Source organism: Gadus morhua, chromosome 12 (genome assembly GCF_902167405.1).
Source record: "Gadus morhua chromosome 12, gadMor3.0, whole genome shotgun sequence".
NCBI lineage: Eukaryota > Metazoa > Chordata > Actinopteri > Gadiformes > Gadidae > Gadus > Gadus morhua.
In genome coordinates, this window is record NC_044059.1 from 15,134,298 (window position 1) to 15,157,535 (window position 23,238).

General features: G+C 43.6%; 1 protein-coding gene across 1 annotated transcript in view; it reads right to left on the reverse strand.

The window, feature by feature from the left end:
* Positions 1-17,938, reverse strand: part of rabgap1l (RAB GTPase activating protein 1-like) — a 160,566-nt gene extending 142,628 nt beyond the window's left edge. The window contains exons 1-3 of the mRNA XM_030372873.1: positions 17,816-17,938; positions 3,626-3,855; positions 3,204-3,369 (exon numbers count right to left, since the gene is read on the reverse strand). Coding sequence (XP_030228733.1) covers positions 3,204-3,369; positions 3,626-3,763 — 304 coding nt within the window. The 5' untranslated portion in view covers positions 3,764-3,855; positions 17,816-17,938. The remainder of the gene's footprint in view (positions 1-3,203; positions 3,370-3,625; positions 3,856-17,815) is intronic.
* Between the last annotated feature and the right edge of the window lie 5,300 nt (positions 17,939-23,238).

Sequence of the window (23,238 nt, forward strand, 5' to 3'; positions counted from 1 at the left end):
CTACGTCCCCTCTGTCCACGTTCTGACAGAGGGTCATGTGGATAGTTCCTATGCAGTATTTAATAAAGCTATTTCCTGAAAGGCCCCGTTTCAGCTGAAGTTTTAATAATAAAAGGCCAAAAAGGATTGGACTGATTTGTTGAATTAATGGACGACACATGTCATCCAATTAATCACATGACCAGGAAGTCACAACAAAGGTGCTGTTCTGCTCAGCAGCAGGGAACACTGACTCCTGTGTTGGAGAGGGTGATAAACAGGTTACAGAGCGAGAGAGGGACAGATACAGAGAGAGGGAAAGAGCCGGAGACAGATTCCCATTGAAACGAATGGCGCGGTGATTATTCTTCCAAAACGAGAGCTGTTAAATTGTGAAAAATGAATTCAACTGTAATCAGACAACGCGGTTATATGCCATAGGACCCTAGAATATCTGTGGTATAAAGGCTGAGACGAATTTGAATTATAAATATGTACAATCCATAACGTTAGCTCTCTGGCTCATAGCTCAGCGGACTAGAATACCTCCTTGAATCATTGCTTGTTGGCCGGAAACGGAAAGGGGGCCTGTTTACGTTTGGTTGTAGTCTTTTCGCTCGGTTCTCCATCTCAACAGTAGGGCTAGAACCGAGAGAAATGACTACAACCAAACGTGAACACCCCCCCTTTCCGATTCCGGCCAACAAGCAATTAGTCTTCCAACAGAAATCAATGGGATTTAAAACACCATAGAAACTGTATTTCGCTACGATACTTGATTCAACCATTCCATTTCATCCTAGAAAAACCAAAAAGGGGGGCTCAATGTTCAATACCGGAAAGAAATAATAGCTCACAGCAACATATAAAAAAAAAGAACTATGAACCAGCTATCTTTTGGAACTATGAACTTAGTTAAAAATTTTGAATTATGAACGTTTAACTGAACTGAAAAATTTGTGAACTGAACTTTGAACTAGTTCACATAGAAAGTGAACTTTCCAAACACTGGAAAGAGAGAGAGAATTTCTAAAGGGCACAAATGCTCTTCAAAAACAGGAAACAGGACAACGGAGAGATAGAGATAACTGCAGCCTGCTGATTGGATGGCCTGGGAGGCAGTGCTCCATACAGGAAGTAAAACGCTAACTGTACCTACATGATGGCATGACAAAGAACTATTTCAATAGTGCCATTTCAAATCATTGTTTAAATATTTTAGAACAGGAGTAGATGGCTTTTATCAAACTATGAAGCACTACTACATACTGCCAACAGACGCTAAACAAATGTTTTTTGACACTTTCTTGTATTTTTTTATCAATGTGTGTCCATCAGTACAGAGTTTGTGGGCATCATAACAGTGAATAGCCATACAAGCACTCGTAAAACACAAAGATCAACATGCTATATTGGTATTCCTATGTCAAGGTATCTGCAGGTTTCAGCAAGTCAAATTTAAGACTTTTTAAGACCTTTTTAATACCACCTTGAATGAAATTTAAGACCTTAAACCCGCGATGGTGGGGGGGATCCCGCTGTATTACAACCCAAGCATAGCATGTGCGTCACTCAATGAGACTCATTCAAGTTTACTTTCTGTCTGTTTATTGAACATAAATTGATACTCCAGGGCTCCAGACTAACTTTTTCCTTGGGTGCACTGGTGCGCCTAAATTTTTAATTTGGGTGCACCAGCACGTATTCATGGTGCACCCAATATTTACGCCACTGATTAATAATATTTTCATAAAATGATAATAAATGCCTTCAGTAAGACCTGGGGGGTATACCACGATCCTCGTTGAACATACCCAGGCTTTCTTGGGAAAACCTGGCTCGACAGAGCCGCAACTCGCAATCACAGTTAAATGGTACCACGACGCTCACTTTAGATTCAATTAGTTGAACCAGGTTTTCCGCTTTAGGTTCAATGCGCGTTCACATAAAAGGGGCGTTTCTCGCGTCATTTGACTCACCCTTATGCAAAATAAATCGCGCAAGAGCGGTGTATTTCATTCAAGGCGAGCAATGTATTATTATGAACTCCTACGAGGAATTCAAAGTTCAAATCACAGCCAAGGGGAACACGGTTGCCCATAATATTGCTAGGGTGGCGTGCTGGCAAAAATAGCCGACCGTGTTAATTCGTAAGTGAAAAGATTCTGCATATTGTCTAAAAATATTATGTATCATCATCCCTTTTACCCCCATATATGTGGGGCCCCATGAATTGCGAGCCCAAGTACCGGGAATGCACTCTATCTCCGACCCAATATCGGACGTGCACGTCAAGTTGCTTGCTTTTAGTGGCGTGGTTCAACGTCTCAAATATCAAAACAAAAGCCTTGTAGACGCTGCAGAAATCGCTCGTTTCGGATGAAAGGCGCTGGTCCGAAAGCGAGTTATATACGCCGTTTTTGTCCCTTCCAGCAGTAAAGGTGCTCGCGATTTGAGAGTCAGGGAACAACCGAAGAGATCTCCTATCCCCTCATTCGAGTTGTAGGACTGGTGCTTGACCACTGTGTTTAGAATCCACAACACCTCCGCTTTCAGTGTTGGTGTCGCACCAAATGCTACCCTCAGGTCAGTGCTAGCAGCGCGGACCGTCTGCGGCAGTGGCGCCGGGGCAGAGATGCAAAACATAGAAATGGCTGGGGTCTGTGTGTGGCTCCTGGCAGAGGTTTTATGTTTTTGGCTCTGCCTATGGCTGACGACAGCCTTAATCCCCATGGTGCCGGTCTTGAATGTAGGCTACTTTTGCACGGAATGCATCTGGCCCTGTTTCTGGGTTGGCAACGGACGCTAGCCAACCTCGGAAACGGACGTCTTCCAGCCAACTGACGTTGAACTTGCATTTACCCATTGTTGCAGACTAGCTAGCAAGCGCGCAGACATCCGTTTATATATGCAGCTAGCAAGAAAGTAGCCCCTCGTACATCTCCTTCCCGAAAAGTCCCGCGAGAAAAATTAAAAATTAAATAACCCTGCCCCGACAAATTTAAGACCTCCGAGTTATAAATTTAAGACCAGCATATGACATTTTTGATGAATTTAAGACTTTTTAAGGCCTTAAATTTAGAAAAATGAATTTAAGACTTTTAAGACCTCCGCGGACACCCTGTATATTCTAAATCCTCTCCCTCAGAATCGGTAAATTGAAGTAATTTCTCCAAATTATATTGGAAAAATCAGCGGTGACACCAGGGCTTCAGAAACGGTACCATCGGTCGCAGGTTCCAGGTTCAGCGCTGCGGGCCAATCCCGAGAAGGAGGTTCTGCTCCTCTCTGCTTCTCCATCTTCTCCACACTGCTCTTCTCCACCTCCTCCTCGTCATTAAACACCTCCTGCATAACCTTCTCCAGCTGCTCACTGCCGTTCACAGACATCTGGCAGACAGACAGATAGATATATAAGACATAGGCGGGTAAAAAGACAGATGGACAGACAGGCAGATAGATAACACACAGATTGACGGATAAACTGGTAGGTAGGTAAACTGACGGACTGACAGACAGACCGCAGAACAACGGTATGACAGACAAACGGACACAAACACAGGTAAGGACAGACAGAGGTCATTCTTGTTAAAGAAAAATGTACTGAGTTAGAATGAGAGACAGACAGAACCACAGACAGACAGACCTTGAGCCTGGGCTTGCCCTCTGATCCTGAGGGTGAAGCGGCTCCACTGGACTGGACCAAAACAAACTCCTCACTGGTCACCGTGGCAACGGACTCTGTAGAGCCACCCACTTTACCCATGAATGAGTTATCCTCCATGTTTGGCTGAGGACGGGCAGGGGGCAGGCGGGGCCAGGGGTGGAGCCAGTAAGACCAGGTCTTAATTCACCCCTCTTCTCCTCAGAGCTCAACTTTGAACATCCAATGATGAAACATTTCAAAAAATTCATTAATACAATAGAGAGAGGGAGAACTTAGAAAGAAAGTTTACAGTGAGGACCATGATACAATCAATGATAACTGCTCTCAGCACCCTGAGACAGGCTTAGCTTTAAGTCAGAGTTGAAAATAGACTAGCCAAATGTATTCTACTTTAATTGTTTCTCTTATTAAAATATGTTAATGTATTCAGTAAAACCTATTAAACATAAATAAGCTACCATTTCAAATTAACCAGGATTAGCAAGGATTTCCTTGTTCTTCGCTTTCTTGTACTTCTGAATGTACAATGGGTTGACCAGAGCAGGTTGAGATGAAAGTCAAACTGTACTACACAACAGCCGTGTTCCGACTAAGGGACTTTTTGCAAAGCGGCTCAGTGTTTTGGCTACGCCCACTCAGTTAGTCCCCTCGGCGTCCGTTGCCATACAGGAACCTTTATAGCGGCTACTCAACGGAGTTCATGTGACGTAATATCCCGACTTAATCATACTCCGTACCCACGTCATATCCCGCCTGCACCGTATCCAATCAACGTAGACTTTTTAGGAGCAGCACAGTAAGCTCCTACCCCGAGGTAGGTACTACCTGAGCAGCTGAGCAGCTCACGCTAGGAAAAGTCCCTCAGTCGGAAAGCGCCTGATGGCAATGTCAGCAATGGTGCAAAGCCTACCTCTGTTATATAGATCCGCTCACAGAGAGCCTGGTTTTGCTGAAAGGCCCATTATTATTTTAACCTTAAAGAACCCTGTTTGGTGAATGACTACACCGAATGTCAAAAAGTGTACTGAATAAACATTAACATGTATTGGTTTAGCAGATGCTTTCATCCAAAAGCGAAGGAAAAGTAAAGTTGAGAAATATTTAAAGGGTACAATAAATGTTGGACCAGTTTCCAGGATAAGAATTGAACTAGCAAATTAGTGCCTGTTCTTCAGCACTATCGATGTTTACCTATTTAACAGTAATGCTAACATAAGAATCACATAACAATGAAATCCAACATTAAACATCCAACATTGGGCATAAACATTACATTTTTCTCTTTTCAGACCAAAACCAAGACCAAAATATAGTTGCAAGCAACCATGAGGGGGTCCTACTGTACAACTATGGTGGCCTAATGAATACTTGATGGTAAAGATCATTTCATGTGATGCCTCACAGAATTGTTGGTTGAGAATGTTCTTGAACCAGCAACCCCATGGTCATAAGTCCAACGCAATACCATTACACTATATGGACATTTACGCTGAAAAGGGCAGATCAGATTATAATTTCAGTAAAATAAGTCTTCCATACGTTGAGGTATGGTGAGCTTGGTCTTTATGGTAATATGGCATGGACCTCAAATGGGTTTACCGGAAGTTCACGTATGAAAACAATCAACCATGTTTCTAAAGCGGTGGTTCCCAACCTGGGGGGCGCCAAACAGCCAAGAGGGGGCGTGAAGCCTCTGATGGCTAGAGGCAAATTGACGTCCGAGCAGTGCCACAATTTCAGAACGTAGCAAATGCAGCAGCAGTGCGCCCGTGCCCGACTTTATAACAGCTCATCTGAGCTAGAAAGAACTATTTTAGATCTCACGGGCCCCGCGATTGAAAATAGACCTGTCTCCAAGTCGTTACCATGACGAACTCGGACAAACAAACCAGACTTGATAACAAAAACATATGGGAAAATGTCAGCTGACAGTATATCAAAGCAGGTTTTGGAGGTCTTGGGCGAAGAAGGATTACGTTTCTTCCAGGATCAATCGAAAGGAACTACATTACGCTTTGGAAGGGTATACTCAAAACTTTTAAACAAACGCGATTAACTATTTACATGTGTATAAACGCCAACATATTTTTTAGTCTGCAGACCACTTTTTTTTTTGATCCCGACAAAAGCCTCCTAAGGACAGTTCCTCTGCGTCTCTCTCGTAGATCGCACCATCTTTCAACGTCTTTGTTGAATGAGACTGCATCATCTTTTCTCACTTGATCCAGCAGCTCGCGGTTTCACTTTCTCTCCAGTTAGAACTGCTCATGATGATATCGCTGCGTTGCCTCTGTGGAGACAGCTCAGCAAAACCTCTACCCAAGACTTTGGTCTGAACTGGGCTAAAGGGCGGAGCTTAGCTACAGGTCAGTCCCATCAATTCGCAAATGCATTACTGCCATTCACCACACTTGTCGCCATCAAAACAAAAGTGCGCAACAGACTGGAGGAGCACAACGACTTTAGACTGGCTGTCATTCGTATTACGCCTGACATTCAAGCCCTGGCTGTGGGTATGCAAGCCCAAGGTTCACATTAATGAATGTAGGCTTATTAATACAATGCACTGTAAGCTACGAAAATAACATTTATTAAGTAAAATAAAAGAAAGAATAGTAATGTACGGTTATGGGGGGGGGGGGGGGGGGCGTATTCCATCAGAAGTGTATTAGGGGGGCCCAGGATAAAAAAGGTTGGGAACCACTGTTCTAAAGCATACGATGGCGGAATTACGTGTGTACCGCTTTAAGGCCTAGCCTGCCTTGGAGAGAAGTGTGGTTTAGGAATGCAACTTTAAACTAACGTTTCTTTGTTTTTTTTATCAGATAGTCTTCAAATTTGGCATGGGTATACTATGGAATCAACTCTTAGTAGTCATATTCGACAGCTGAGCCCAAGTGTTTTAACTTTACTTTACTTAGCGGCATTTGGCAGACGCCTTTGTCCAAGGCGACATACAACATATAAAAAAAAAAAACACATCATGACAGTAAGTGCCAACATAGCACAAACTGATAGAAGAAGGGGAAGTGAACATTTGTTTTTAGAAGGACTGAGTGTTCTGGACCCCAAGCATCTAAGGCAGGCTGGATCATCTGAAATAGATGAGTCTTTAGATGTTTTTTAAAAGTGTCCAGACTGGGGGCCGAGCGGATGGGGCCCGGGATGTCGTTCCACCATTGTGGCAACGGGAAGGAAAACAATCTCGACTGGGACTTTGTGGTGGTGTTGGCGTAGGAGACGTTCCTGGGACGAGCGCAGGGGTCTGTCAGGGCTGTAGGGCTGTATAAAGAGACAGGATGGCGCAGACCCTGCGAGAACCCTGTAGGCCAGGGTCAAGGATTTGAATTTAATCCTGGCTTCGATAGGGAGCAAGTGCAGTGAGACCAGTAGCGGTGTTACATGTGCCCTCTTTGGTTGTGAGAAGATGAGGCGGGCTGCCGTGTTCTGTATCATCTGGAGTGGTTTGATGGTACATTATGGGAGGCCAGTCAGTCCGGAGTTGCAGTAGTCGAGTTTTGACAAGACCATGGTCTGAACGAGAAGTTGGGCTGAGTACTGGGAGAGATAGGGTCTGTTCTTCCTAATGTTGTAAAGTGTGAATCTGCAGGATTTGGTGACTGTAGCAATATATTCAGTGAAGGTGAGGCCATTGTCTATTATAACGCCCAAGTTTCGGGCAGTGTTGGTTGGTGTCAGGGAGAGTGAATCCAACTGAACATTGATATGCTGGGAGATGCTCAGTTTAGCAGGGACCACTAGCAGTTCAGTTTTTGTTAGGATAAGCTGCAAGTGGTGATATTTCATCCAGATAGAGATGTCCCGCAGGCAAGCAGAGATCCTAGTCGAAATTGAGGGTTCTTCTGGGGAAAAGGACAGATAGAGTTGAGTGTCGTCTGCGTAGCAGTGATAAGAGAAGCCATGGGAGAGAATTATTTTGCCTAGTGAGGTGGCATAGATGGAGAACAGAAGGGGGCCGAGGACTGAACCCTGGGGAACGCCAGTTGACAGCTTGTGAGGTTTGGATAGCTGCCCTCGCCAGGACACACAAATTTTGTCCAATCATCTCGAAACTTGGCACACATGATCTTCAGGCGATGTTTGATAAAAATAAATCGAGATATCTTTCAAATTCAAAATATATATCTTTCAAATTCAAATTCGACCGCGAAGTCGCCAAACAGGAAGTAAGCCAATATCTCAGCAGCCCTTTGATATATCATAACCATACATTGTAGATAGACCAATGACGTCATCATTGGGACACTCAATGAATTTGGTGACCATTGACCTCTAGGGGGCGCTATAATTAACAAAGACGTGTTTTAACTCCTCTCTTGTCACACGAGTATATATTTCCCAAGGCAACATCAGAAATTGGCCCCCATGTTGAAAGTTCTCAAAAACAATATTACATGCCCACAGGCCACAGATTATGTCCAATCATTATGAAACTTGCCCTATATGATCTTCAGACCAAGCCGAACAAATGTGCCAAACAGCATTTTCTAATTCAAAACCGTTCGGCCGTGACAGCCAATCAACCTTGACGGCAAAGCCGCCAAACAGGAAGTAAGCCTGTTCCCAGCAACTCTTTAAGATATCATAGCCAAACTTGCTACATAGACTCATGACATCATTCTGGGGACGGCCAAACAATTTGGTGACCTTTGACCTCAGGGGGACGTCAAACAACAATGACCTTATTTGTTGTTTGACGCCCACTTACAATAAAAACTGCAATTCTTGCCGCTTACTCGCATAACGCTGGAGTTCATTCCGCCAGCCGTCGTTATTACCGATTACCGAGACGGTTGTCATGTAGCCACCTAGCCGATACAGTCGTCATGTAGACACCTAGCCGATTACGTCTGCGTACGCGCATAATGCTGTAGTTCATTCCACCAGCTGTCGTTATTACCGATTACCGAGACGGTCTTCATGTAGCCCCCTAGCCGATTACGTCCGTCCGGCAGAATTAGCTTATCGAGTCCCATTATGCTTGACACCCACATTGCTGCATGCAGCTATATTTGGTTGTCAAGCAAAGAAGTTGCGAGACAACCTATTGTTTTTGTATGAATTCTTATTATTGGGTCTCAAGCAACTATGTTGCGAGACAACCTATTGTTTTTGTATGAATTCCTATTATTATTCAGGCATGCAAACTGGCTCGGGGTGAAAAAGGTGAGAATGATGCGTGAGCTAAGAAAAACACATACCCACTATAGGGTTCCAGGTTTATACTCCGGGGAGTTTTCTTTTACAGCATGCAACATGCAGCATGCAAAACAGCGACTTCTCTCACCTATATCGACTAGTATCTATCAACACAAATGGTGCCCCCGCTGAAAAATTCTCTTTCGGCGCGTTTCCACCTGAGGGTGCTTCGGTACGGTTCGCAAAGTTGCGGCACGGTTCGCGTTTCCACTGCCAAAAGTGGGCGTGACATGGGGATAAAAACAAACCGCGAGGTATTATTCTGGACAATGGACGTGTCGCGTAAAACGTTAGCTTGGGCGAACAAGGAGGTGGAGCATGGACCTATTAAAGAAGACAATACTTTATTAAAGCATGCAATTGTGATGTAGAACAAAATAAAAAGAAAACAAAGTGCTTGCATGATATTGAAGCCTACAGCGATCGTCATGCCGCGTTTCCACTGCAGGGTGCGGAACGGATCGGATCGCAAAGGTGCGGTAGGGAGGGGGCGGTAAAGCCCAGTTCAGTTCTGAGGTCGCGTTTCCATCGCCGACAGTACCCTTGGTGGTAGGCCGGATGTCGATCGCCGCGGCAGCTACGTAAACATCGTAAACAACGTCTTCCTCCCCAAGAATGCAGACGAACGTCTCCTCCTCCTTGTTCGCCCAAGCAAGCTTTTTACGCGACATGTTAATTGTAAAGAATAATACCTCGAGGCTACTGTTTGTTTGTTTTTATCCCCGCGTCACCCGGAAGTGACGATTCTGTCGACCAATCAACGGAGGGGGGGTGTAGCTAGAATTTCACGGGACCCTTTCAGGCGTCTGGTCTCGTTTTGGGTACCGCAACGGAGGAGTCCCGAGAATGGGGCTGGAACGGGTACGGCAAAGTCCGGGTCATGCCCACTTTTGGCGGTGGAAACGCGACCCGACCCGCACCTTTGCGATCCGATCCGTTCCGCACCCTGCAGTGGAAACGTGCCATTACTTAACTTGTGTGGTGGTGCCTTATCATTTGTTTACCCTTCACTCCCATTGGCTGAATCGATGAGAACGTTTTAGATAATATAAGGTCGCGGGGAGACGAAGCTCTGTTCGTTTGTATATTTTATTTACGTGACCATATTTTTGTTATGTTTGTTTTGGGAATCAGTTCTCGTCGTTCATGTTTACGTAGCTGCCGCGGCGATCGACATCCGGCCTACCATGAGGGTACTGTCGGCGGTGGAAACGCTCGGTGGAAACGAGGCATTTAAAGGCTCCGCTGGGCTCACGCTTGGCCGTTTCAGATGGTAGGCGACTTTCCGCTCGCGCTGTCGGTTGGCCACGCGGCTTCACGAGCGCGCACATGCGTTCGACGAGCACGGAAGCGACAGTTCCACGGGAGTGCGCCCACTTGTCGTGCCGCCTGACAGAATGCTGCGCCTTCTCTCTGTCCGCTCGCCTCTCCATCGAGAATGTATTAGCAGGCGCTACAAGGACCCCCCCCCCCCCCCCCCAAAATGTTTTCTCAACGGATCTCCACGAATCACACAAGTGGTAAATTTTGTCTTCAAAACGGCGAGTTTCGCCGAAAGGTGACTAGTTTGCATGCCTGATTATTATTTACCTGCCATGGGAGTCTATGGCAGCCCATAGAACCGCTTGGTGAAAAGTTGTGAAATTTTGCACACTGGTTCAGGACAGCCCCATTAGCCCAACAAGCCAAATTCAGGTTGCTAGCCCAACAGCTCTAGTGCCACCAACAGGTCAAAGTTACACATGCATTCATGTTCATAACTTTCGACCCATTCGTCCAATATTCACAAACCAGGTATCATTAGATTCCTTGAACCAAGCCGAATTCAATGCGCCCTATGACTTCATTTTGCGCCAGGATGGATTTTCCGCCATCTTGGCTTATGTCAAAAACCTTCAAAATGCTACTTCTATCACAAATTTTGTCCAATCATCTCAAAACTTGGCACACATGATCATCAGGCCATGCTTGATAAAAAACATTGAATAGATTTTTCAAATTCAAAACCGTTTGCCCGCTACAGCCAATCAAATTTGACCGAAGCCGCCAAACAGGTAGTAAGCCGATATCTCAGCAGCCCTTTGACATATCATAACTAACCTTGGTACATAGACCCACAACATCATCATGGGGACCCCCAATGAATCTGGTAACCTTTGACCTCTAGGGGGCGCTGTTATTAATGTAGATGTGTTTTAACTCCTCTCTCTTCACACAAGTATATTTAAAACAAATGTTTTAATATCTGGTGATACTTTCAGACCTCCCCGTATAACTAGTAAATGATTTCTCACGGAAACATCCGCGACAGCCAATCAAATTCGACCGTGAATCCTCCAAACCGGAAATACGCCAATATCTCAGCACCCCTTTGACGTATCATAACCATACTTGACTCATGACGTCATCGCGTAAACACTCAATGCATTTGGTGATCATCGACCTCTAGGGGGCGCTATAATTAACAGAGAAGTGTTTTAACTCCTCTCTCGTCACATGAGTAAATTTCAAACTTATTTTCAGTGTCTGCTGATACTGTCAGACCGCCCCATGTAGCTATTAAAATATTTCCCATGGCAACATCAGAAATTGGCCACCATGTTGAAAGTTCTCAAAATCAATATTACATGCCCACAAGCCATATATGATCTTCAGACCAAGCCGAACAAACTTGCCACCTTTTTCTAATTCTAAACCGTTTGGCCGTGACAGCCAATCAAACTTGTCGGCAAAGCCTGGCCGCCTTGTTGAAAGTTGTCAATATCAACATTACATAACCACAGGCCACAAATGATGTCCAAACATCCGGAAAATTGCCCTATATGATCTCCAGACCAAGCCGAACAAATGTGCCTAACAGCATCTTCTAATTCAAAACCCTTTGGGCGTGACACTCATCAAACTTGACGGCAAACCCGCCAAAAACAAGGAGTAAGCCTGTTCTCTTTAACTCTTTAACATAGCCAAACTTGCTACATAGACTCATGACATCATTCTGGGGACAGCCAACGATTTGGTGACCTTCGACCTCAGGGGGACGTCAAACAACAATGACCTTATTTTACCATTCCGCAAACTTATTGGCGGATTAGATTATTCATGAACCACCTCCAGAACAGATGCGTGATAAAATTGTCTCTCTTTTGTGTAATGTATTGTAGGGCTGTCAAAATTGCTCAAAAATGACATTCGAATGTTCGTTTGGAAAAAAATCACGAATTCGAACTATTCGAATATCTGGTTGCCTATTTTACGCAGTTGCCGTCAATATGTCAATAATGCGACAAAACCATGGTTCAAATTAGCGGGATATATATATATCCTATAAACAGCCCAGTAACGTGGAGGCCTAATCATGAAAAGCCACAACTTTGTATCGCTTGCATTTCACCACCACACCTGCAAGCGCGCAAACTATAGTAATCTGAAGAAGACGCCCGCTTCTGAATGTCACAAAGTATGCTAGTGGTAACGTTCCTTGCTTTGCTTACCAAGTTACCATTTATCGAGAAGGCCTATTAAAATCGATAAAGAAAGATATGCATGTCGCCTACGTCTTCCACCATGCCAGCGAAAGGGCACTTCGCACTACGCACCGTTCGGATTCATGAAAAAAAAGCTGTCTCGGACTTTGCCGAGAACATTGCGTTATAGCAGCTTTCACCAGCCAGACTACTAGCTCCCTGAGCTCTACTTCGGATGCTTATTGAATGGCATAGCCGAGCTGGAATACCTATATCCAAGTACGGAAACCCCGAGGGGATAAAATACATTCGCTCTTCACAATACTAGTCTGTTACACTTGTACCGCGGGAGTGTTTTTTCACATTCGAATATTATGAGGGACATCGCGAACAGACAGAGGCTCATTCACAAAGCAGATAGAGGCGCTTGTACCGCGGGAGTGTTTTTTCACATTCGAATATTAATTTTCACGTTCGAATTCGCGTTTTTGTATACATTTTGAACGAATATTCGAACTTCGAATATTCGTTGACAGCCCTAATGTATTGTGTAATTTGTTCTGTCGGGCAGACGATAATGCGCCCTTACCTCTAGGTAAAGGTCATATTTCCATTTGGTAAACATTGCCGCGTATTCGCATAATGCTGTAGTTCATTCCACCAGCCGTCGTTATTACCGATTACCGAGACGGTCGTCATGTAGCCACCCATTCCACCAGCCGTCGTTATTACCGATTACCGATACGGTCGTCATGTAGCCACCTAGCCGATTACCTCCGTCCGACAGAATTAGTTTACCTATTACCGAGGTCATCATGTAGCCACCCAGCCGATTACGTCCGTCCGGCAGAGTTAGTTTACCGATTACCGAGACGGTCGTCATGTAGCCACCCAGCCGATTACGTCCGTCCGGCAGAATTAGCTGATCGAGTCCCATTATGCTTGACACCCACATTGCTGCATGCTAGGGTGTGACGAGATCTCGTGCCACGAGATCTCGCGAGATTAAACTCGACGATATTACCCGTCGCATTAAAAATCTGTCTCGCGAGATTTTTGAGCTATCCAAACTTCTATTTGTCGCCTGTGGGGGCAGTAATGCGCCTTTGCTACATATAGGCTGCCAGAACCTAAAGGAGGAGAAGGAAAAGAAGAGGAGGAGAAGGAGGGGAAGCATCGAAAGCAGCCATAAGCTGTGTTCGAAATCGTTCCCTATCACGGATATAGTGTACTATATAGGGTGCTCGCCATTTTGTAGTGGTGTTCGAATTCTCAGTGGTTAATTTCATGCACTATAGTGCACTTAAAATACCCAAAATTTGAGTGTACATACGATGTACCATACATGTTACTCCCGTATACCACAATGCAATGCGGTCGTGTTTTTTCGGAGGAGAAGACAAGGCTGAATAACCGCGAAAACCATGGCGAAAACGAATACATTTACTGATGGAGTCTCCGGCTTGCGTTTAGAAATGTCAACAATTTATTTGGGATTTAAAATAGAATATTTAACATTCAAAATTAATTAAAAAACTTGAAAAAGGAAATGTAACATTCAACATCAATACAACCTCCAGCCCGGTTAGTTTTTTAGATGATGTGGGCGCATCACGTCACACAAATACCCGGCGCATTTACTGACGCAAATGACGTTTAGAAATGTTCAGCGTAGTGTCTGAATTCTCATTTGTTCGTTCCCTATATAGTACACTATATCATGAACACTATATAGGGAATAGTGAGTGAGTGTATAGGGAACGATTTCGGACACAGCTAAAGACAGCCAGAATGACGTCGGAAAATACCCATATTACCGTCGAAGATGCCCCCGCCACTTTTAAATAATTTGTTTGGCAGCATTTTGGGTACTTTGATTTGGTTTTGCACATAATATTGTTTGCACTTGAAAAGAGAATTATTTAATTTAATTTATTTTACTTTAACTTTTATAAATTTCAGTTTTAGTTTCAATTTCATGCATGTAAAGAGTTATAATAAAACTTTTCAAAATGCATGTGCAACTTGGTTAAATAAAAGTCTGTTGGTCCAGTCATATATTTTTGATTGTAGTTTTCTTAAAATCTCGCCTCGTCTCGTTCTCGTGAACCCAATATCGTGTCTCGTCTCGTCTCGTGAGCCGAGTGTATCGTCACACCCCTACTGCAATATAACTTGCAATAATCCATGGTAAAGTTAATATTACTGATAGTGAAGTATGTCACAATCACAAAGATACTGCACTTTTGTGAGATAAATACTATGGTTAGTCAATTAAGAATATTTTTTCTGGCTGCATTTACTAGGCTTATCTCTTCAAAGTAATGGAAAATAAATGGCATGAAATGTTCTTTGATTTCTCCAGTAATCCTTCCTAAATTACTAATTGCGTGGGGATCGAACACCGGACAACCGGATACAAGTCCGACACGATACCTCAAGACTTTCTCCCTGATTACAAATCCATGGTCAATATTCAATCAAGTATGTTACTCTTAATACTACTTATGCATTCAAAAGATCTGCAATGTTTTTGTCAGGCGGCCTCCCTGTTTTTATTAATGGTTACGGTGTTCCCTTTTGGAGTTATTATATGCTTGTACTCCCACACCTCCACAAGCAACTTCTGTTCGCCGCTGGAAAAGATCCCGCTCTGCCCTTTACGAACATTTGATCAATGATTGGTATGGAAGTAATTCTGTCTCATCGGATTTTGAAAAAGAAAAGCCATTGTATTTTAAGCACTGAATATTTATGCATTGAAATAACGCATCTGAATTTTTTGCCTCTGGATATAAATCTTTACATTTTCCATTTTCTTTATTTTTCGATGTAAAAGATTTTGTAAATCCATTGATTTCGGTTGGGAGACTCATTGCAAGGGAGGTTGGTTGTAGTCTTTTCGCTCGGTTCTAGCCCTACTGTTGATACGGAGAACCGAGCAAAAAGACTACAACCAAACAAACATGTCCGGTTCCGGTTTACGTTTCAATGGGATTTACGGAACGCCAAATAAAACACAACAGAAACTGCATTTCGCTACGATACTTGATGTTGTTGTTAATACCGGAATTGTCCTTTACGGTACGGCCACACCAACCGCGTTACTCGCGTTAGGGGCGTCCAAACTCGGCATTTTTGCATAGGGAACCATTGGTATAGGCGCGTAGACGCGTTACATGCGTTGAAGCGTCGCGTTAGGGCGTTAGGCGCGTCAGACGCACGTAATTACGCACGTAAACGCAGTAACGCGCCCAACGCCCGGAGTTCAGAAATGTGAACTTTCAACGCTCCAACGCGTGGCGCTTAGCCGCGATAGCCAATCAGCGTGGAGCTTGACCCGACGTCACTGGCAGAGAGTAGTGAGCTTGGACAGAAGCATACGGCCGACATCTTTCTTTATTCTGGGTGGAAATAGTAACATAGTTACGCTATTAAATTCGTTTATGGAAACATTTTTAGCGAGAAATGTGCATTTTACTTTGCATTTTTTACTTTTTGACTTTTTTTTTGTCATTTTTATGTGCATTTTTAATTTGACACACCATGTGAAGTTATTTAACCCGATTATTGTTATTTATATCAGAGATTATTTAATCTAACCCGATCTAAACTCTATCACCCAAACACGGCGGCGTTTGGGTTTCCTACCTCGGACTCCAGCGCAGCCACGGCCGACAACTATCTTTATTCTGGGTGGAAATAGTAACATAGTTACGCCATTAAATGCGTTTATGGAAAAAAAATTAGCGAGAAATGTGCATTTTACTTTCATAATGTTCGCTCGGTGAATGTGAAGGATGTTTGGTTTGATAGTTATGACGGAGAGGGAACGCTCCGTTCACTTGCATGGACAGAGTCTCTGGATGCTAAGCAACCTCAACGTCTTGGCGGACTATTTCTCTGCTGATCAACACTATGAATGCTGGAAACACACCAGACACCATGTGAAGTTATTCAACCCGATTATTGTTATTTATATCAGAGATTATTTAATCAAACCCGATCTAAGCTCTATCACCCAAACACGGCGGCGTTTGGGTTTCCTACCTCGGACTCCAGCGCAGCCACGGCTGACAACTATCTTTATTCTGGGTGGAAATAGTAACATAGTTACGCCATTAAATGCGTTTATGGAAACGTTTTTAGCGAGAAATGTGCATTTTACTTACATAATGTTCGCTCGGTGAATGTGAAGGATGTTTGGTTTGATAGTTATGACGAAGAGGGAACGCTCCGTTCACTTGCATGGACATGGACTCATCTAGCTGCGTTGGCGCGTTGACGCGTTGGAAGCGTTGAACCGAGTAACCACCACACAATGATCAAGCGTCAGGTTAGGCGCGTTACTCGCGTTATCCAACGCGAGTAACGCGTTTGGTGTGGCCGCACCGTAAGCCAATAGCCTTTTTGAGGCAGTGTTGTTTCTGAATATTAGTGTTAAGGGCCAATAATGCGCGACACTTACCATCATACATTAGTCACCATGTCTGTGGACACATTTGTATGCAGTCACATAATTAATAATAGTTAATATACCCCCCCCCCCCCAAAAAATCTCACTCTGAACTCAGTTCAAAACTTGAGAGCCCTGATGTTAGTTTGCAGATATAGCGACAGACTGTTGAAAATGTTGTTACTTTGAGTTGCTTGCATATAGTCACTCACACATAAACTTAACCCTCACACCTGGAGTATACAGGTTGCACTTCTGTTTGAGATGCGTTAGTGAAATATAAACGTAATTTCTGTTTAGGTTACGTCACGTGTATAGTGTACATTGGCGCTGTAAACAAACAATATGAAAAAAAAATTGTTACGTGAACACCATCACATAACAACTTCTGAAAATGCCAGGCCTGAAAGAAAAGAAACACACACACGCGCGGAAGTACACACATTCCCGCAGAAAAAACAACAGCTAGCGTGTGATGTCCTGGTAAAAGCTGTAGGTCCCGTGCCTTCGCATGCGTGCAAATAAGTGCTTCAGACATCCCCATTCCGAAGTCACCGAGGGGTGAACAGGAAGAATGATGGACTTTTAATTAATCGTGAGAACGGGTTATTCTGATCTCCAGGGCAGAAAGCCATCTCACAACAAACCATTACGTCTACAGGAAGACAGGCATGACATAGCCAGTAGTATGCTAACTGCAGCTAGCAGCTACTCATGGCTCGTTGTTGGCATTCAAATAGGATGTTATCGACAGGAACAGATACGGGATTGAGTCGGACGACATGTCAGAAGGCATTCACTCAAATTAAGCTGAATGTCAAGCCAATATAACAAGAAAGATTCTCAGGCTCTTAAGTGTTGCTAAGTAAGCTAAGTTACCGCTAGCGCTGCTCAAAGTCCAAAACAATTTTGGATGGGTGGCGAACACAATAGAATTACTAAGCACGATCGAGAAAAAAACATTCATATTGAACTTTTTCACAAATTAAACGCTAATGTCAACAAGCAAAAGCACAGCTGTCAACTTACTTGCGAGACACGTACAGCTTGGAGATTGAGTAAAAGTCGCTAGCTGTCAGCAGAGAGTTGCAGGCAAACCTCTCTGGCGCGCTCCGCATGTCGCGGGAGCGCGCCTATCCACTCCGTGCAGGCTTGGCACGAACCAGAGGGGTATTTCATCGAAGTCGCTAACGAAGGCGGCGGTTAGTTGTTTAAAGTGTAATTCCAGTGAAAATTGAACACAGGGTCTTTTTCGGCATGAAGACCCATAGAGTAAGCCCTCCAGACACTTTTTGTCGTTGATAATGGAGTACAGAGCTTGCCCGGAGCAATGTCACAGCCTAAATGGCTTCCATGTTATTGGCTAGGGGCAGTGTGAAAGCTTCCAAATCTGCATTTTTTTAACCATTAATATTGCTCAAAATAGCACCAAACCTCGAAGACCCTTAGTGAAAATATAGGCTGTTTGTACTTCATATATGTAAATTTGACCAATTGCGGTCTTTCACTTGACAAAATCGTGACGACTAGGCTTGTATAATAAAAACATAGACCTATATAAAATAATATATTGCGTGTATATTATAATTGAATTAGGGACCACTTGATTAGAGTGGTAGCCTCACTCAAGCTTTTTACTTTTATATATTATAAAACGGCCTATTGGTCTAACAAAATCGCTATATCTTATTGTACTACCGCACCCCCTGCATATTTGTTCTGTTTAATCAGATGTTAAGTAATTAAATAGGCTTTTGGTTGCGACCGAAAGCAGCCAGCAGCCTGTCATTACGTCCTATAATTATAATACTATTGTATTAAATCAAAAATAAAATGTTCAAATGAAAGGCCGGTTGCATCAATAAATTGGACTACAAGAGCAACAGTGAATCCGACCATAAAGGGAATAGAACAGGTAAACACTTGATTAAAGAGCTAGCGTCAATAACCACTGTGGCATTTGTTATCTCTCCTGTTACACTTATATCAAGGTATATTACGCTATAACTAGTAAATTTTGTTCATAATGTATCTTATAAGGCTTCATGACATTTAACAAATAGGCTATCTATAACATATAAAATACAATATTTGTACTCACTGCAAAATACTATATTAGATTTTATTGATACTGATAAAGCAACAATTACATCATTAGGTGAGTGCCGCATGCAGTGCTCAACTATTCTTCTTAAAGGTCCCATGACATGCTATTTTATGTATTCTTTAATATAGGTATTAGTGGGCAACTAACACAGTATTCAAAGACGTTCCCGAAATTCAGCCGTGGTGCAGAGTTACAGCCACTCCGAGCCAGTCGCACATTGAGCTTCCCCCAAATGCGCTGTTTTGGCGTCCGTTCGCTGTTCTATAATGCAAATGAGGAGGAGCGGGGCGGGTCAAGGAGGAGGGTGGGGGTGTGGCCCTGAGCAGCTTGCAGCCACCACGGTACCATGCGCTCTGTTTACAGTGGATGTATCGCAATGGCGAGGCGCACACAGCCTTCAGTCGTGTTCTGCCTTCCGTAAGAAATGTATTCTTTCCTTAGTTTGTTAAATACTGCCACCCTGTGGTCAAATTGTGATATTGACGACGCTATAAACAACCGCAAACCTACTTCCGGTTCTCTTCCCGATTCACTCGACAAGGAAAGAACACGCCGTACTATCACTCTCGCAAACTATCAAATACGTTTAACTATAGAAATGATTTGTCTGTAAGTTAAAATCAGATCACTTCATACGAGTTTGTGTTCAGATTTTATGTTATGATTCTGATCGAGTTAAAGTGTAAAATGTAATCTGTATCTGTTAGCAATACTAGCTCTCGGATTCCCGTGTGTTAGTAATGATGCAAGACCTCTAAACGTATATGTTTTTATTTCTGTATTTGTTACAGTTCTACAAAAACAAAGTTATGAAGAAACTAACATCCGATAAAGAAACAAGAAAAGCAAGCCTTGTGTACCGGATTCCACTTCTTTGTAAATACTGTTAACTAGCTGTCTAGTTTTAACTGGAACACATTACGAGGGCAGCATAAGTCGTGTTCTGTAAATATTCTAGAACAGGGAGCTCTATATCTAAATATCATATAGCCTACATAGATATCTATATCATATAACATATATTATCACGGCCCAAAGCTGTGTGAGCCGATATTATGAATCTCAAATGACCGTGTTGGGTTCTCCGACGTTCCTGGTTCTTCCACGTCCACATCAATTTGAAGTAGACTGAACCACGACAAGGAGGAGAAAGGGATTGTTGCCGGGCAGCGCTTAGGCACCTCCGCCTCCGGCGGTGGTCCCTCAGCGGGGCTCAAGCGGGAGACATTCGCCGCCAACCAGGGCTGGACTGACCATCTGGCATACCGGGCAAATGCCCGGTGGGCCGGCAGCCCTTTTGGGCCGACGAGGTGTAAAAAAAAAAAAAAAAAAATTATAATTTATTTTCAAAAATAATTCGGGGCCCGGCCCGGCCCGCCCCCTACCGAGGGCCGAGGTCCTTTCCCTCTTGTGTGTGCGGGCTGCCTGTCAGTGTCAACTTAACATGAAAGGCCCATTACTCATCATGATTGGTTCTGGGCTGGGCCTGGCCCTATCACACACACACCAGAGGGGCGAGGTCCCACCCGTCTGGCCCCGGCTGTCAATCTGTCAATCAGTCACATGATATCACATCACTTAAAAACAATGGAGAAGAAACGTAAAGGAGGCGCGGAGAAACTCAAGAGACAAAAAAAGACAAGCCCTGGAGGCAAACGCTGCAAAATGTGGAAAAATATCGCACATGTTTGCTGCGACAGCTGGAGCTGGCCCTTCATCAGCACCGCCACCACCGACTACGGTGGAAATTGCAGCGGCAGAGGCCGAGCAGGATGCCGGCGGCGGGGTCGAAGAGGGGAATGAATGGCGGCCGAGGCCAAGATCAGCGATAGCTGGCGGCGGCAACGGCCAGGGCTCAGGTGAGGAGATTGGGAGTCTCTTTCCGCTCAGCGGGACAGTTGCTGGACTAGTGGTAAGAAGTTGTAAATTAAGTTATGTTGCTAAAAGAAAAATGTGTAGCCAGCTTGCTTAATTATAACACAGCAAGTGTAGTTTGCAGCTAGCTGCCTGGCCTGGATTATAACATCATGGTGTACAGAGCCAGCTCAAAGTGGCTATTTTAGCTAACACCACAATTAGCCCTACTAAACATTTGCTAGCTCTTGTGTTTTCTTTGGGGAGTTAAATAGCTCTGTTGTTGGTGGACTGAAAAAGTTTAATTATTGTGCTAGTTGATCATCATTAAAGTGAGGAAGCTGCATGTTTTAGTTGCCATATTAATTTATTAGGCTAAGGCCATATGGGTAAACAGCTCTTTTGGGACAAAAATAGATAAAACTTGTTTATGAGCCAGCTTTTGTTTAGCCTATGCTATAAGCTAAATAAATTAAATTTAGACAAACATGCATGTCAGTCTAAGGGGAAAACAAATGATTTTTATCTATAATTTAAAAACACAGACAGTAATTTGACCTGAACATTAAAAATGTATTAATATATTTCAAAGTTAACAGTAATTGCAGAAAATTATGTTCACTCAAATATGCAACTTAAAGTACTCACTTTCTACTTCACAACACTTTGAGTTTTCGAGGCCTTAGGCTTTGTCTTTTAGAAACATTCAGAAGATTAGACGACCACAGAATTGCATTTAATTTTTACAAGCTGTTGAGTAATGCATCTTTTATTAGACCTGCTTTCTATACCATCATGTACTTTAGAATGCTTACATTAAGTACACCATTACTTTTGTGAACTTTTTTTCACATTGGTTCACTTAGTAAAACAACAATTTGTGCATTTTGCCTACATAACTATATTTGAATGCATCTTTCCACCTCTTTAACTGACAAATCCTTTTAACCTCAATCAATTGTGTGTGTCTCCTCATTTATGATACAGGTTGAGCCACCATCCAGAGAGGCGGAGTCGGTCAAGAGAGAGAGCAAGGAGCAGGGCGTTGATTTCTTTGTCCGTCCTGACCTTCCATTTTAGAGGCATTTTTGGATCACCACCCACAACAAAATACTAGCAATCCAGTTGTGCAGAAGGTATTCAGTTGTAAAGATGGCACCAGCAGGAAGTGGCTCACATACTGCACGGAACGCCACAAATTGTTCTGTTTTGTCTGTCTGGCAATTGGGAAGAGGACTGATGCCATCATATTCACTACTGGAATGTCAGATTGGAGACATGTACATCAGCGTACAGAGGAGCACGAAAAGAGCACTGCACACAGAACCTGTGCAGAAGCTTATTTTTTAAGGTGCTCAAAAAAAAAGAAAAGATAAACACATTTTAATTCAATTCAATAGAACAGTCATCTTTAAGGGACCGCGATAAATGTGTACTGGTGGGTGGTCGATTAATTGTGGTGGGCCGGTCTGGGTCCAAAATGCCAGGGCCGATTTTTTGTCCCAGTCCAGCCCTGCCGCCAACAATCCCTTTCTCCTCCATGTCGTGGTTCATGTTCTTGAGGGAGTCAAAGCCAAAGTTCCTTCCCCCCAATTCATTCTCAACCTTGGCTGAGATAACCCCCACTACGAGTCTCGTTGTAGAAATACCAGAGACGAGAGTCCGACGTGTTATGCGCCATAACACCTAAGTGTACAACACTTACAGTCCTGGAGCTCGATATCTAAATAATATCATAGATATCTATATCATATAATACATATTATCACGGCCAAAAGCTGTGTGCGCCTCCAGATGATATTATGAATCACAAACGACTTTGTCTCTGGTTCTTCCACTTTCACATCAATCTGAAGTAGACTGAACCGCGCGCTGCCCGCTGCCGGGCGATGGTGCCACGCGGCAACCGGCGGCATGTCGCAGTTCATGTACAGCGAGTCAAAGCCAAAGTTTCATTCCCCCAATTCCTTCTCAACCATGGCTCAGATAACCCCCACTACAGTCTCGTTGTGGGAATACAAGAGACGTCAAAGAACCGACAAGAAACACTTGCGTTACAGTGTGTGTATTCACACATACACATGTGGCGCTCGCACGGTCGTGTCTCATTGGCGGGCCAACGTCTCTGGGCGAGCCAGGCAGAGTAAGGGGAGGAGCTTAGATGCTTAATAAATAAATAAAGACTTTCCAGATCAGCGCGCTTGAGCTTCCGTTTTTTCAAAGGCGAGCAGAACAGCTAGTGCTCGTTTTACACCAAACGGAAGTTTTAGCCACTGGGGGACCATAGGCAGGCTAGGGGAACTCATATTTATGTTAGAAAACCTCATAAAGTGAGATTTTCATGTCATGGGACCTTTAAAGGAGCATTTCACCGGTGGAGGCATGAATATGTATTGAAATTGGGTCCTATATGTAGTCGAATAATAAAATAAAATTCTAATTTGGTGCCGTCTTGACCGAGAAAAGGCAGAAAGTGACTTTTTGGCGCTTG